Genomic DNA, 16,406 nt, shown 5'->3' with positions numbered 1-16,406 from the left:
AGTAATCTAAAATTAGTTTGCTGTGACATTAAATATTTTGATTTAACTGCAAAATGGAATCCATTATAAAACTAACTAATTTGTACATTTTTTATTAGAGCCAAAACCATTCATAGATATCAGCATCATCACTAGATTTAATGAGTACAGTAAAGTACTGCAGTTCAAGTAAGTAAAAGCATATTATACCTTGCTTTAGAAATGTTAATATCCGTGGAGCTAATACTTTGAGCCTATACCGTTGTATGCTAAGATGCAATTAGTGTACCAAGTCTTCCAACCCAAGTACTAAAACAAGTCTCAGCATAAGCCAGTTTGATTAGATACTTAAACACATTCAGAGAACATTTGTGTTGTAAACGCAGTCTCTTCCTCCCCCGAAGCTGACAAATCATGGTGACCACCCAGGTAAATGGGCAGTTTACATGGGAGTTCTACCGTGGTCAGAATGAGGGTTAAAGGGTCGGAAGCCCCTTATCCCATGAGCTTTACTACTTTCTCAGAATGTATTTCATGAAGCAATTGTATTGTAATGTATGAAATACCAGTTAGTTATTAGGATAAACCCTAAATAGATTAGATTATTAATGTATTGTGCCTCTTCTGTGTTGAATTGCATCCTATTATTAATAGCAGATCTCTTCGGATGTCTTTCTGTTAGGCCTCACCAACTATAAACTGATGCTTTTAATACTCTAATCAGAGCATTAAAATATTGTTATGAGCTTGAACACTTAATACCCAGCATGTGGTTGTTAATTTAAATCTGTATCTATAAGATGATCTGTGATTATAAGTATGAAAAAGTCAGTCGTCATATTTTTCCTTTTATTTTTTCTTAGATATTTCATGGTTCTTATCCAGGAGATGGCATTGAAATTGGATCAGGGGTTTCTAGGAGCACTTATTGGGCTTTTCACCCCATCTACCGATCCAGAAGCTGAAAGGCAAAGGGTAATATGTGTTTAGGAAAAAAGTATTTATTTTGCTAAAACAGATTTGATTTATTACCATGTGAATTAGAAATTTTGAAAATTTAAAACAAATGAAAGCATCTTCCAAACTGTAAAATGACTGCCAGTCGAATGCTCAGACAGTTGGGGAAAAATATATATTCTCAAACTGAAGTATAGAATTGGGTTCTCTTAGTTTGTACAGGCTCCTAGTCAGTGTTTGGGTAACTACTATTCGTAAGAAGTGTTAAAATGCTTGTTTGCACAATCCATATTCAACCTGTGGATCTCATGGCTGCAAGGTGTTGAGGGTCAAGATTGCAGTAGGATACATACAATTATTTTCCAGAGCTAATGAAAAAATGCACAGTTAACTTACATATAGAGTATCTTTAATTGAAGCTGTTAATAGTTCCCATTTTAATTGACTGTCAGATTGAACGTAAGAATGGCCATACTGGATCACACCAAAGGTCCATCTAGCCCAGTATCCTGTCTTCCGACAGTGGCCAATGACAGGTGCCCCAGAGGGAATGAACAGAATAGGTAACCGAGTGATCCATCCCCTGTCACCCATTCCCAGCTTGTAGCAAACAGGCTAGGGACAAGATACATGCCCATCTTGGCTCATAACCATTGATGGACCTATCCTCCATCAATTAATCTAGTTCTTTTTTAAACGCTGTTATTGTTTTGGCCTTCACAATATCCTCTGGCAAGGAGTTGCACAGGTTGACTGAGTTGTGTTAAGAAATACTTCCTTTCGTTTATTTTAAATCTGCTACCTTTTAATTTCGTTTGGTGACCCCTAGTTCTTGTGCTATGAGAATGAGTAAATAACACTTTTTATTTACTTTCTCCACACCAGTCATGATTTTATAGACCACCATTTCCCCCCTTAGTCATCTCCTTTCCAAGCTGAAAAGTCCCAATCTTATTAATCTCTCTTCATACGGAAGCCATTCCATACCCCTAATAATTTTTGTTGCCCTTTTCTGAACCTTTTCCAGTTCCACTATATCTCTTTTGAGATGGGGTGACCACATCTACAAACAGTATTCAAGATGTAGGTGTACCATGGATATATATAGAGGCAATATGATATTTTCTATCTTATCTATCCCTTTCTTAATGATTCCCAACATTCTGTTAGCTTTTTTGACTGCTGCTGGACATTAAATGGATGTTTTCGGAGAACTATCCACAATGACACCAAGATCTCTCTCTTGAGTGGTAGCCACTAATTTAGGCCCCATCATTTTGCTGGAAAGTATGCATACTCATTCCATTTCTTCCTAAGGGAGCAGCAGGTGCTAGTTGTGCAGTGTAAAACAGGAGCATTTTTTTTATCATCTACACATCTTCAGAAATAAGATCACCCATAATTTCTGTGTGAGAGTAGTTCCTATAAACTGTTTTCTTGAAATGAAATGTTCAAACCCATAACGTTACTTTATTTCCAGGTGGAACTGAAGGCCTATCATAACCTAGTCCCAGATTTAGACCGTAGCGTCCAAAATATGGGGGTTAGCATGACAACCTCCAAGCTTAGTTACCAGCTTGGACCTGGTAAAGCTGCCACCACCCAAAAAATTAGAGTGTTTTGGGGCACTCTGGTCCCCCCAAAAACCTTCCCTGGGGACCCCAAGATCCAAATCCCTTGAGTCTCACAACAAAGGGAAATAAACCTTTTCCCTTCCCCCCTCCAGGTGTTCCTGGAGAGATACACAGAAGCAAACTCTGTGAATCTAAACAGAGGGAGTCGACCCTCTCTATTTCCAGTCCTGGAAACACAAGCACTTCCCTCTTCACCCAGAGGGAATGCAAAGTCAGGCTAGTAAATCTAACACACACAGATTTCCCCCTAACTTCTTCCTCCCACCAGTTCCCTGGTGAGCTGCAGACTCAATTCCCTGGAGTTCCCCACTAAAGAAAAACTCCAACAGGTCTTAAAAGAAAGCTTTATATAAAAAAGAAAAATACATAAAAATGGTCTCTCTGTATTAAGGTGACACATACAGGGTCATTTGCTTAAAAGAATATTGAATAAACAGCCTTATTCAAAAATAATACAATTCAAAGCACTCCAGCAACTATAGACATGTAAATACAAAACAACAAACCATCTTTGTACTCACAACTTGGAAACAGAAGATTAGAAAGCAGGAAATAGAAAAAATCACTCCTCATAGCCGAGAGAGTACAGGCAGAAGACCCCAGAACAAAGGACTCACACACAAAGTTCCCTCCATCCAGATTTGAAAAAGTCTTGTTTCCTGATTGGTCCTCTGGTCAGGTGTTTCAGATTACTTCTTTCCAGTGAAAGAGACGTTAACCCTTAGCTATCTGTCTATACACCTTCAGAAATAAAAAGATCACCCATAATTTCTGTGTGAGAGTAGTTCCTACAAACTGTTTTTTCTTGAAATGAAATGTTCAAACCCAGTTACTTATTTCCACCTGGAAATGAAGGCCCTCTCTAATTGAGGGGGAAAAAAGCTTTAGGTGAACAAAAACTTCATGGAAATCATAAGTGTTTATGATTTGTAGTACTCAGCACTCCATCTCAATGAATAAAGTAATAAAAAACTAAAAAATGACTGAAAAATGAAGAAAAAATCTTGAGTGAGACAGAATAAATGTGAAAAGTTGCATTTTTCATCAAATGAAGAAAATGTACCCATCAAAATAAAAACGGGTGTAATTGGGTCATCTAGAAAGTATTAGTTTGTCCTCCTTTGAATAATGAAGGAATGGGGATAGTTACCACAATTTAGTATATGATGGATAATTAATGTACTGTACTTGTGTATTTGGAGGACATCTCTGCTACAGCTATCTAAGCAGTTGTGTAATTTTATTTTTACCTTTCTTTGATCCCATAGCTTCTCCCCCCCCATTTTGAATTCAGGTTGATATTGAGGAAACCAGAGTTTTGACTTGAAAATGTTCTTTTTTACAAACAGACAAAGTTAATTCAGCAAGATGTAGATGCTCTTAATGCTGAATTGATGGAATCTTCCTTGACTGATATGTCAGCCCTCAGTTTCTTTGAGCACTTCCATATTTCTCCAATTAAGGTATGTTGTAGAGGAAAATACTTCAGAGAAGCAAAAACCTTAAATAGTATCTCCTAATTTCTTTATGATGTTTAACTAGCCTTTCACATCGATCGGATTAAATAACTATTTTCTAGCCTTTCATTTACAGTAATATGACCCTGCAGGAATCTGAGACTTGTCAGATTTTCAATACTTGGTGGAAATGTTTCTCAGTTGATCTAGGAATCATCAACAAATATTGTTTTATGTTCCTTCTGCATTTAATAACAATAACTGTCCAAACAGAATGCTATAATGAATGTCATATGGATGTCAAAACTAGGGAGAATATAAAAATACAAACATATATGATGAAAATGTTCACCTTTATAACGGATGTGAACAATCTGAATAAAGAACATTAATCTTTTTTAATACTTAATGTCCTCTCTTCCATTTCTTTTAAAATAAATTTAAAAATATATATGGAGATCTGAAAGGGACCCCAAAAGGTCGAGTCCAGCCCCCTGCCTTCACTAACAGGACCAAGTACTGCTTTTTGTTTACCTTTTTATTCCAGTCACAGTAAGGGAAGAAAGCTCACAAATGATTGTAGTCTCGTTCTGCATCAACCCGTAGTATTTTTCCTCTGCAGTAATGAGTTAATTGCTTAGAACAGTGTTTCCCAAACTTGGGATGCTGCTTGTGTAGGGAAAGCCCCTGGCAGGCCAGGTCGGCTTGTTTACCTGCCCCATCTGCAGGTTCGGCCCATCGTGGCTCCCACTGGCTGCGGTTCACTGCTTCAGGCCAATGGGGGCTGCTGGAAGCGGCACGGGCCAAGGGATGTACTGGCTGCTGCTTCCAGCAGCTCCCATTGGCCTGGAGCGGTGAACTGCAGCCACTGGGAGCTGCGATCGACCAAAACTGTGGACGGGGCTGGTAAACAAACCGACCCATCCCACCAGAGGCTTTCCCTACACGAGCAGCGTCCCAAGTTTGGGAAACACTGGCTTAGAGGAACAATGATTTTTGTGAAGAATTACACTTGTTTTTTACAGTATTGCAATCTCAAGTATTCAAAAATCATGAATATACCCCCCAAAGTATAAATGACTTAAAAAATTGTTATATCAAAAAAAAAGATGTTGATTTCTTCATATTGGGCCTTATTTCTTAATTTTTAGGATGTATTTGGGTCACATTCTAAGCTCTAGTTGTGCTTCCTCTTCTCTCCCGCCTCCCAAATTAAACTAATTGTAACAATCACCTAACTTCGGGACAGAGTTTAAAAAAACACTAAATATCATGGGGCCCGACCATAAAATCGTGAGTTTGACTGACTGTACTTTAACTCTTTGGCACTACTTATGGAGTTTGCTCATATACCTGTTGAATTTCATTGGAGATGGCTATGCTTTTTGGCCTTCTGGAGCTCTGTCTTAAGGGTCTGTAATTTTGGGAAAGAAGGGCTGTTTTTCCTTTCCACTAACTAGCGTGGCAGGTGCCAGTATGCCAAAAAACTGGATGGTAGCAAGGCTCAGAAATTGACCTAAGGTGAGCAGTTGGGGGGGCAGGGAAACAAAACCAAAACTTAAGGAAGGAGAAATGCTAAGAAACCGCACAATAAGGTTGATGCAGTAAGCAGTTTCTCAGCATAGCTGAGAGGATGAATATGGATAGAGAAGGGTCTCTGTTATGCTGCTCCCTGCTAAGATAGAGAAATTTTGAAGAGTCCCCTGACTTGCTTAACAGGTAGTTCTTCCAGTGCTTCCCATGTCGATTCCATTCTAGGTGTATGCGCACCCATGTGCACAGTTGTCAGAGACGTTTGCCTTAGCAGTATCCGTAGGGTTGGCTGTGGTACCCTCTTGAGTGCTGCACTCATGCATCAGTATATTAAGTGCTGACCGACCCTTTGCCCTCTCAGTTCCTTCTTAGCTCTCATGACGCTTGGAGTGCCTCTTCTTGTCTTTAGCAGGAGTGTTAGTGGTTCTTCATAGTCCTTTGTTCTACCTAATCTGTATGTAGTTAACACTCCAAAGACTAACTACCTACTATTAAGTTAGAGTCCTGGCTGGCAAGGTCATTAGTCCAGTCACGATCACTCCTTGCATATCAAGAATAGGGGACGAAGGGTGGTGCACCTGGCCTGCCAAGCCTTCCTACCTAATATACTGGACAAAGTAGTTCAGGTCCTTATGGACAACAAGGCCGCGATGTTCTATATAAACCAGCAAAGCAGAGCCAGGTCAATCTCCCTCTGTCAAGAAACCTTCAGGCTCTCGACCTCTGTCTGCAGTATAGTATATGTCTCATTGCAGCACATCTTCCAGGGGCTATGAGCACCTTGGCAGATTGCTTCAGCAGAATCCTCTTGTTTCACCAGGTGGTCAGTTTCATCTTGTGCAAGTGGAGAACTCCCAAAATGGACCTGTTCACATCTAGACAGGTTAGGAATTGACACGTCTTTTGCTTGATGAGAGGCTTGGACAGGGGGCCCCTGTCGGATGCTTCTCTGCTCCTGTAGTCAGGGACTCTGATGTATGCCTTTCCTCCAGTGCTGTTGCTCCCCAGGGTTCTTACGAAGATCAAGCAGCACAAAGCGAGGGTGATCCTGATAGCATTGGCCTGGCTGTGCCAGCACTGGGACACTACATTGCTGCACCTTTCAGTGGCAACTCTGTTGCAGCTGCCTCTCAGACCGGACTTGCTGTCCCAAAATCATGGCAGTCTTCTGCAACCGAACCTGGCAGTGCTGCACCTGATGGCTTGGCTGTTGCGTGGTTGCATGAGTGGGACAGCAGTGCTCGGCAGATGTTCAGCAGGTCCCGTTGGAAAACAGCCCACTACCAGGGCGACCTTCCTAGCCAAATGGAAGCTGGTCACTTTTTGGACCTCAGAAAAAGATGTCCAATCTAAGTGGGCCTTGTTGCAGCTCATTCTGGAATACCTTCTGCATCTCAAGCTCCAGGGTTCGTCCCTTTCATCGATCAAAAGCCACCTGGCAGCCATCTTGGCATTCCATCCACTGCTCAAGGGCAGGTCGGTCTTCAGCCAGGACATGACTGCCAGATTCCTCAAGGGCTTTTAGTGCCTCTACCCACACTTCAGGGACCCTGTTCCTCCGTGGGACTTGAACTTGGTGCTGTAATGGCTCATGGGGTCCCCTTTCAAGCTTTTGGTTTCCTGTTCTCTCCTCTTGTCCTGGAAGATTGCGTTCCTGGTCATGGTGACTTTGGCCCCCTGAGTCTTGGAGATTCAGGCGCTCACTTTGGAGCTGCCTTATATGGTTTTCTACAAGGACAAGGTACAATGGAGACCACACCTGGCTTTCTTTGCAAGGTGGTGTCTCAATTTCAATCAAGCAAGGACATTTACTTAAATCTATACAATTGTTCGTCACAGTGGCTGACAGGATGAAAGGACACCCGGTAATTGCTTCTTGGATCACTGCCTGTATTTGCTTCTGCTACAATCAGGCAAAGGTGTTGCCCCTAGCGGTTGTCACTGCCCATTTGACACGAGCACAGGCTACTTTGGCAGGCCAGTTACCTATGCAGGGCATTTGCATGGTGGCCACCGGGTTGTCCGTCTATACGTTTATGTTCCACTATGCGCTGACCCAGCAGGCCCGGGATGATGCTTGCTTTGGTAGGGCACTGTACTGCAAGCCATGAAACTGTGAACTCTGAGCCCACCTCCGTAGATGCTGCTTGAGAATACTAGAATGGGATAGACATAAGCAAGCACTTGAAGAAATGTGGTGTTCACGTCCATTCCATTACCCTCCTATCTCTGTCGGAGCTGTCGGCAAGAAGGAACTGAGAGGGCATAAGGTTGGTGGTGCCTAATATACTGATGCGTGAGCACGGCACTCAAGAGGGCACCACAAACAACCCTATGGATACCGCTAAGGCAAAAGTTTCTGACAACTGTGCATGTGGGCACAGACACCCCTAGAATGGAATGGACATGAGCAACACATCCTGAAGAACAGCAGTTATGAAAGGTAACCATTGTTTGCCTGAAGAGACTCAAAACTGAGATCACGTATTGCCAACACTGCAAAATGTGTAGTTCCAGAGAAGAATGTTGGGGAAAAAAGATGTATTTTTTTGCTAACTAAATTCAGGATAGTTAAAATACAAGCCTTTTTTTGCCAATACTAATTTCCATCAGGACCTAAATGAGTCACTTATATTCCACATTCTTTTCTGTCAGTGAACATGATTGATGTCATCATGACTTATGAATAAACTTTGGTGGTGTTCTCATGATTTTTATGAACAGAGGATTTTGTTTGCATTTTACTGTGCTCTGTGCACATGGTAGAGCCCTGCAAATCTGCGGATATCCACAGATATCCGCAAAACATGTTTGCAGCTTGCAGATAGATGCGGATCCAAATTTTGTATCCATGCATGGCTCTACACATGGGTGAATAAAGAGCTATTAAGGGAACTTGATCTCTGTTTTTTAAGAGCATTGCAAGTGTAGCTGTTAAGGTAGTGCAATTTTTAAAAAAACAAGTCAAGTATAAATAATTTACAAACATGATTGTTGGATTTCATACATACCTGTTGATTTCATTCTTTACAAATATTTTTGTCTTGTAGTTGCATTTGAGTCTGTCTTTGGGTTCAGGTGGAGAAGAATCAGATAAGGACAAAGAAGAAATGATTGCTATTCATTCAATCAATTTGCTATTGAAAAGTATTGGGGCTACTCTGACTGATGTGGATGATCTTATATTTAAGTAAGCTGATGCTTCTGGCTAACAGATTTTTGACTGCTAAATTCGTAAATAGAGTTAATGAATTATTGCAGGTATTTCAGTCCTTCAGCAGTAGTCAGTAAATGATTGGTCTGATTTAACTATTTAGAATGAATTTAATTGCCTTGTAATCAAGTAAGGTGACATGCATGTAAAGTGTGTGTGTGTTTATTTTTAAAAGCGGACTTGAACTCCTCAGGGGGAAGGAGATAAATGGGAAAGGAAGGGTATATAACTGTTCTAAACCCTGGCACTGCATCTCTTGGTATCCTTTGCTCCCTACAAATGTGTAAAGTAGTGCTCTGGCTGCATTACTGAATAATGCACAATAGAAGGTATAGGTTAGTTAAATAACTTAGTAAATTTAAATACTCTAATGCTAATCTTTAGTTACTAAGTCCATAAGATTTTTTTCCCCAGCTATTAAACGTTGCTATTTGTCTTTCAGACTTGCTTTCTTTGAAATTGAGTATCAGTTTTACAGGAGAGATGAGCTAATAAGGAGGGTTGTTACACATTATAGTGAACAAGTAAGTTCATTCAGTGAATTCTACTTTTTAAATATATATTTTTAGGATAAATATACCTGCCTGGAATGTGAAGCTTTTGTGAAATAGTTTATTTGAGTATAAATGATTAGTTTTACAAATCCATTGTTCATAGTCATTCTTGTGGCAAAGCATCTAAACCTGAATTACCTCTACTTCAAATGGATTTCAGTTTTAACAGTTCCTGCTTTTACTTTTGCCCACCTATGTCAATACAGTACTAGACTCATCATCCACCATGACATTCTAATGGAGCTACTTGTACATGTGCTGCATCTTCTGTCATAACCAGACCCTTTCACAGTCACTCAAGCAGAGTATACTTACTCCTGTGTCTATGTAGTGCTTTTATCCTGGTCTACAGCATTACACAGTACTTGTCCTAAGCCACTGTTTTAATACCATCTTACTTGTAACTGAAAGATGTTAAAAAGCTATGTTTTATATAGATTTTAATTCTAACTTGGGTAGTGTTAAACAGGAGCTGATTATGTACGGTGTCCACTTTTGTTCTTCTTTTAGTTCTTGAAGCAGATGTATGTTCTTGTGCTGGGCTTAGATGTCCTGGGAAATCCATTTGGCTTAATCAGAGGTTTGTCTGAAGGTGTTGAAGCTTTCTTCTATGAGCCTTTCCAGGTATGATTTCTTCTTTTAGGTCACTGTATTAGTAAGTTAGCTATAGGTTGGTAAAAATATTTTTGAACCTGATGAAGAATTGGGAAGTTGTGACACTTGCTACTTGAAGAAATATCTTGTTAAAGGGTATGTCTGTACCACAATAGAAGATGCATGGGATGGCTGTAGTTGGCCCGGGTTAGCTGACTGTGTCTTGCTGTGCTCAGGGGCTATGAAATTGTAGTGTAGATGTTTGGGCTTGGGCTGGAACTCAGGTTCTGAGACCCTGCAAGGGGGGAGGGTTCAGAGCTTGGGCTCTAGCCCAAACTCAAATGTCTACACTGCTATTTTTAGCCCTGAAGCCTGAGCCTTGTGAGCCCCATCAGCTGACTTGGGCTCTGAGACTCAGTGCTATGGATTTATCAGAGTGTAGACATACCCTAAATGAACATACATTTTCCAATGCACAGCAGTTGCCTTTTGATTCTTGAAGAGCTGTAGGATGAAGAGAGGGGATTGTTTTTCTCTCTCTCTCTCTGTATTTTAATTTGTAGTAAATTTCATCTTTAGGGGGCTGTTCAAGGACCTGAAGAATTTGCTGAGGGCTTTGTGATTGGTGTAAAGAGTCTTCTTGGTCACACAGTAGGTATGTATCATGTACCTTTGTCATTGACTAAAGTACTTGTTAACCTAGTTCTTATACTGTATGACCAAATGTCTTTGCAGAGATTTTGCTATTTTAATTTGGTTGAGAAGCATTTTCAAAACACTAATATGGGAATCATGGCAGAAGCTATGATAAAAAACACTGGCTGAAGACATCTCTGAGCTTTTAGCAATTATTTTTCAGAACTCATGGAGAATGGGAGATATCACATAGGACTGGAAAAGGGCAAATATAGTACCTACCTGTTTTTAAAAAAAAAAAGTTAAGGGCAACCCAGGAAATTATAGACCAGTCAGCTTAACTTTGGTACATGGAAAGATAATGGCTCAAATAGTCAAGCAAATTGTTCATAATCACCTAGAAGATAAGGTGATAAGTAGCAGTCAACATGGATTTGTCAAGAATAAATCCTGTCAAACCAACGTAATACAGTAACGCCTCATCTAATGTTGTAATTATGTTCCTGAAAAATGCGACTTTAAATGAAACGATGTTAAGCGAATCCAGTTTCCCATAAGAATGAATGTTAGGTTCCAGGGAAATTTTTTTTGCCATATAGTACAGCACTATAGTTGAGAGGTGCCCCCGCCTTACCCGACACAGGCGCAGCCCACTGGCATTGGAGACAATGAGGCAGGGAAGGAGGCTGAAGATGTTGTAGGCTAGAAGAAGCACATTGTGCAGCAGCAGCGGCAGCTTCTCCTACTCTGCAAGCACCAGGGGCAGGGGGCTCATCCCTCGGCCTGCCCATGACACCCCTTCCCCCAGCCCCTACCCTTAACCCACTCTTCTTCCCCTGTCCCCCTCCCCCTCTACTCCGCATGCCGCATCCTCGCTCCTCCCTCTTCCCTCCCCTGCCTTCTGCCCATGGCAATACGCTGGCTTGCAGCATTCAAGGGGGAGGAGCGAGGACATGGCATGCAGGCTCCTCCTTCCTCCCCTGCCTCCCAAACACTGCAAGTCAGCTGATTGCCATGGGTAGGAGGTGGGGGAGGGAGGTAGAAGGGAGGTGCCCCCCATCCTTGCTCCTTCCTCCTGCCCACGGCAATCAGCTGGCTTGTGATGTTCAGGGAGAAGGAGGGAGTGGGGGGAGGAGCGAGGACTCAGCACGCAGGCCCCCGCCGCTGCCCCTGCTGCCTCCTGTGATGATGCTAGGTGTTGTAAAGTCTGCCACTCATTCTACAAGAGCTTTGTTCATTTGCAGATTATTAATAGCAAACGCAATTAACTGAGAATTCCTAGTTTTCAGCATGATGGAGAAAAAGGCAGCCGATTTATGATAATGTAGAAGTCATTGTCAGTGCTGGGATGATAAACAAGTGATAAGTATTAGACTTCAAAGACTTTTTGGTGACCATGAATAGTATATCCAAGATGGTAATCGTTGCTTTGGCTAATTTATTAAAGCATCTGTTTTAAATACTGTATCAGTTGTTAAAAAAATTCAGGTAACAGAAGATTAACTGACTGTGTGCTAAAAATGTTTCAAGGCATGCCAGGTCTATATGAAATATTTGTCTTTTGCTGCAATAAGTTTCATGCCTATACACTGGAGCCTGTTGCTGGAAAGGCAATGTGGTATTCCATGCTTCTGGTCTGATTTTACTAAATGATCATATTGTTAACTTTGGCACCAGAAGATTTCTCTGAATTGCATGCTGTTTAAATGGTACATTATGGTTTGTCCATTATTAAATATTAAGGAGGAACCGTGTGACTTAATCTCTCCTTTGCTGACAGGGGGCGCAGCTGGGGTGGTATCTCGTATCACTGGTTCAGTTGGAAAAGGCTTGGCTGCTATAACTATGGACAAAGAATACCAGCAAAAACGGAGAGAGGAGATGGGCCGTCAGCCGAAGGACTTTGGTGACAGTTTGGCCAAAGGAGGAAAAGGCTTTTTACGGGTATGAAATTCAAACTAAACCTACATTGAACCAACAGTTGGGTCGGTGCTAGAAAATCATTAACTACATGTATGAAACAATTTAATGGCATCCTCCATATTTAGTTTAATGAACTAATAAAAGAAGCAGAAACGGAAGAAAAATAAAGTCCATTTACATAGCATGGAGTATTGAATATTATCATAAGGTGATTTATGTTCTGTTTCTTCTAGAATCTACCAGGGAATGTCATAAAAAGATTTTAAATTTTTAAAAAATACCCGAAGAGGAAGCATGTGTAGACAAATTGCTTCAACATTTGTGAAATGTAATGTACTTAGATTCTGAAGTGTTCTGTTCATGACAATGATGCAAGTATTTTGAAAAATAAGACACCTAATAGTATAGATACGTGACATGAGGCAGAACAGGGGAGTGTTGAGAGTTAAAATCCAAGAGATAATATCTGGTCATAAGTAAGTGAAATTCTAGTTAACAATAGTATTGTCCTGTAAGACCTAAGTATTACTGCTCATTATTATCAACTTCTGTAGATCTAACACAAATATGCTAAATGCTTCTGAAAGAGTATCAGTTATAGTTATGAGCTACTGTCTTTTTGTAGCTAGCTTTTGCAAAGTAGGAAGCTCATATTAAGAGTATTTTATTTTAAAAAATCTATCTTGATGGGTAAGTGCGAAGAACCATGCAATTAATATATTTTATAAATAATAGCTGTATCGGGAACAGAAGAAAGGAGGCTTCCACTCCTTTCCTTATTTGACTTCCCACTCTTCCACATAGGAGTAAAGATGAAGGTAAAAAGGGAAGGACCAACTTGGGCCCCTTCCAACCACTTAAATCCCCTTCCCCCTGGCTAGCAAGTTTCTTGTGGCCTGAAACTTACTGGGTTTCAGATCTTTATCTCTGGAATCAGTAATTCTTTCCTGAATGATTGTCCCTATGTGTAGTGCCCTTCAGGTTGCACATGCTCACCATACACCCAACAAACACTATCAGTATAGGATTCTTCCCTTTGGTTTCTGTGCAACACCAGGAATGTTCACCAAGGTGCTATCAGTGGTGGCAGGTTACCTCTGCTGACAAGGAACGACAGTATTCCTTTACTTAGAGGATTGGCTCCTACAGGGACAATCTTACTGTGAAATGTAAGTAGCAGCTACCGGGCTTCTAGATCTCTTTGACAGATTGAATTCAGGGTAAACATGAAGAAGTCCACCCTAGAAGCCACAGTTGTGGATGAGGTTGAATGCTGTGGCTGCCAGGATATATTTACCAGATGGCCAGTTCCTCTCCATCAGTCTCATACAGTGAACCTCGGTGACTCTCAGGATGTCCATACAATCCTGGCCCTGTTGAATCATATAGCAACAAGCACTTATGTGATCCTTTTAGCTGGGCTTCATGTCCGATGTGTGAAGGCTTGGTTACAGACTGTGTATACCCTGGTTCAAGCATAGACTCAACCTGTTAGTCAGGGTTCCCTAAAGGTTCTTCTATTCTCTTACTTGGTGGGAACACAGACAAAAAATGTGTGCACGCGTATCCATTATATGGATACTGTTCAACTCCCTGCTTCCAACCAAGACCTTGACCATGGATGCATCCCTCATCAGTTGGGGAGCACACGTGGAGGGACAGGTATATAATATTACCTGTAGAAATATTGTTATCCTATATTTACCTATCCCTCCATGTGTATATAATCTTGACTTCTGTTGTAGGTTCTGGAGGAGGGTATTTCTCTGCTGGCCGCAGACCTTTTGTTCCATCTCCTCCAGTTTTTCTTTTTCAGTCCAGTCTCCTTCACACTTCCTCAGCTTCTTGTTTGTTTGACCCTTGGGGCTCTTCGTCCCTGAGCTCCTTCTCAGAGTCCTGGTTTCCCCATGCACTGGCTCCCAGTCTTCTTCCCATCCATCTCCCTGTCTCTTCTTCCCTCCCCACCCTAGGCTCCTAGTCCAAACTGCCTTCTCCTTCTCTCCTGTACCCCACTTTGGTTCTTTTCCTCTCTGCATTGATTTAGGCTGCTGATTCTACAAAGTTACTTGGGCACTACCAGGAGGAGCAGTGGAAGCACAAGAGAGAATCTCTCTTCTCTCAGTTCCTGTGCCAAACCACAGGGGCTCCTCACAGTTGGGAGGAGCAATTCCAGTGGAGGTTCTTCTCAGCTTCTGCCTCCCTGGAGTAGAACATAATCAATGGCTCTGTCAAGATGGTCTTGCCCAGTCAGCTGGGTAAATACGACCTGTGAGGAGATGTAGCATGGAAAGTACAGATGGACTCTTCAGAGAATGTAGCTGCCAGATTCTTTAAAAAAAAAAAAAATAAACTCTACTAAGCATGTGTGAACTGAGATTTCCAGGAAGATAGTAATTTGGCCAAATGTGGGCTGTTGCTCATGGAAACCACAAAGGAAACAGATTGCCAACCCCAGGGTGTAACCCATCTGCCAAATTTCAAGTCCCTGCTTGCAAAGTGGTTCATTCACTTCAGGAGCCACCTCCTTGTGGCTAGGCGTGGTGGCAGTCTCTGTGTATGGCACCCTTTGCCAATAGTCCCTCCATCGTTGCGATGGTCTTTCTCCCTGCAGCTTGGCCTTCTGGCCAAGTTATGCTTCAATCCACTCCTTCCAGGGTAACAGAGTCACACCCCGCAATAGACTTTACAGTGGTTGGATGTCGCCATGAATCCACAGGATCAGTGCTATTGCCCCAGCTACATTGGTGGCTAGTACGGAAACCCTGGGATCTTGTAGCTGGCAGCCAAGGTCTTCTCCCTCAGACTCTTTGCTGCCTCCCTGGATCATATCCTACCTTTTTTATCCCCCAGAGAGCAACATTACAGATTGTCTCCCTGCAGCCCTTCCAAGCTGGGTTTCGGTGTCAGTTAAGCTTTTTTGCTTTTTTCCTTGCAGATGCTGCTTGGTCTGTTAATTGGCCTCTCGGGCCCACATTAACCTCTTCAGGGTCTGTGTCGGATACACATACCCCTCATTGCTCCAAAGCGTGGAGACCCTACTAGAACTTCTAAATTAAACAGTTATAAAAATATTTTTTAACATGGGCAAAAATATTTCCCCCTAGTCTTGTTTTCAGAGGCAGCTGTAACATTTTTGCTAAAACTTTACAAAAAAGTTGAATATGAGTGAGACACACAGCATGTAAAACTTCAGCTGAAATTTTTCAGGTTCTGGCCAGGTTAGAAGAACTGATAACAGTGTCATAATCGGAAGTGTTGGGGGAGCCTTAAGTACAGGTAACACTCTCAGCTCCACCTATTATTACATATGTAAATAAGTTACTAATTATATTCAGTTTTGGAAGAACTCACTCTCCAGGTGACCAATTGAAGAAGGCTGTGTCCACCATTTGTCTGTGACAGAAACAACGATAAAATGCAGTAAAGGGGCCCCACAACGTTACCTACACGAGGTTTCTCTGAAATGGATGCTAAGTGCCAATGTGACCCATTTAATCTCAAGTGAGGAATTCTTCCTAGCAGATGAAAGGCCATGTTTACGTCCAATGTCTGTTTTTAATGTGGGTTTTGATTCATACCTGTCATCTTTATGCTAGAATTATTTGCTACGTGAAATGCAAATTAAGCATATTAGGAACTGCTTATAATTGATATTCAAAAGAAAAAGAACATTTTACACTCCCATCCTTGCTCAGTAGCATATATTGAGTGAAATGCTTTTTTCAGTCTTGTTTGTTGAATAGCAAATAGGCTTTTATGAATATGTCTTGTACTGTACTGCCAATCTTAAGCATTAATCTTTTTAGTACTGCTGCGGTTGGGGTCTGCCTAATCCGTTCATTGACAACTTCTGTTTACTTTATAAAACTATTCAGTATATTAGTGACCTTCTTTCCCAAAAGGCTTTACTGTCCTTTGGGTATTT

At 41.4% G+C, this 16,406-nt stretch overlaps 1 protein-coding gene across 1 annotated transcript in view; it reads left to right on the top strand.

Moving 5' to 3' along the window:
- Positions 1-16,406, top strand: part of VPS13C (vacuolar protein sorting 13 homolog C) — a 131,549-nt gene that overhangs the window by 92,182 nt on the left and 22,961 nt on the right. The window contains exons 55-62 of the mRNA XM_030579044.1: positions 99-168; positions 843-954; positions 3,920-4,033; positions 8,611-8,750; positions 9,217-9,298; positions 9,839-9,952; positions 10,502-10,577; positions 12,339-12,502. Coding sequence (XP_030434904.1) covers positions 99-168; positions 843-954; positions 3,920-4,033; positions 8,611-8,750; positions 9,217-9,298; positions 9,839-9,952; positions 10,502-10,577; positions 12,339-12,502 — 872 coding nt within the window. The remainder of the gene's footprint in view (positions 1-98; positions 169-842; positions 955-3,919; positions 4,034-8,610; positions 8,751-9,216; positions 9,299-9,838; positions 9,953-10,501; positions 10,578-12,338; positions 12,503-16,406) is intronic.

The sequence above is a fragment of the Gopherus evgoodei genome, chromosome 10 (assembly GCF_007399415.2).
Source record: "Gopherus evgoodei ecotype Sinaloan lineage chromosome 10, rGopEvg1_v1.p, whole genome shotgun sequence".
Classification (NCBI taxonomy): Eukaryota; Metazoa; Chordata; order Testudines; family Testudinidae; genus Gopherus; species Gopherus evgoodei.
The sequence above is the reverse complement of the archived record's forward strand: the minus strand, read 5'-3'. Positions and strand labels throughout refer to the sequence as shown.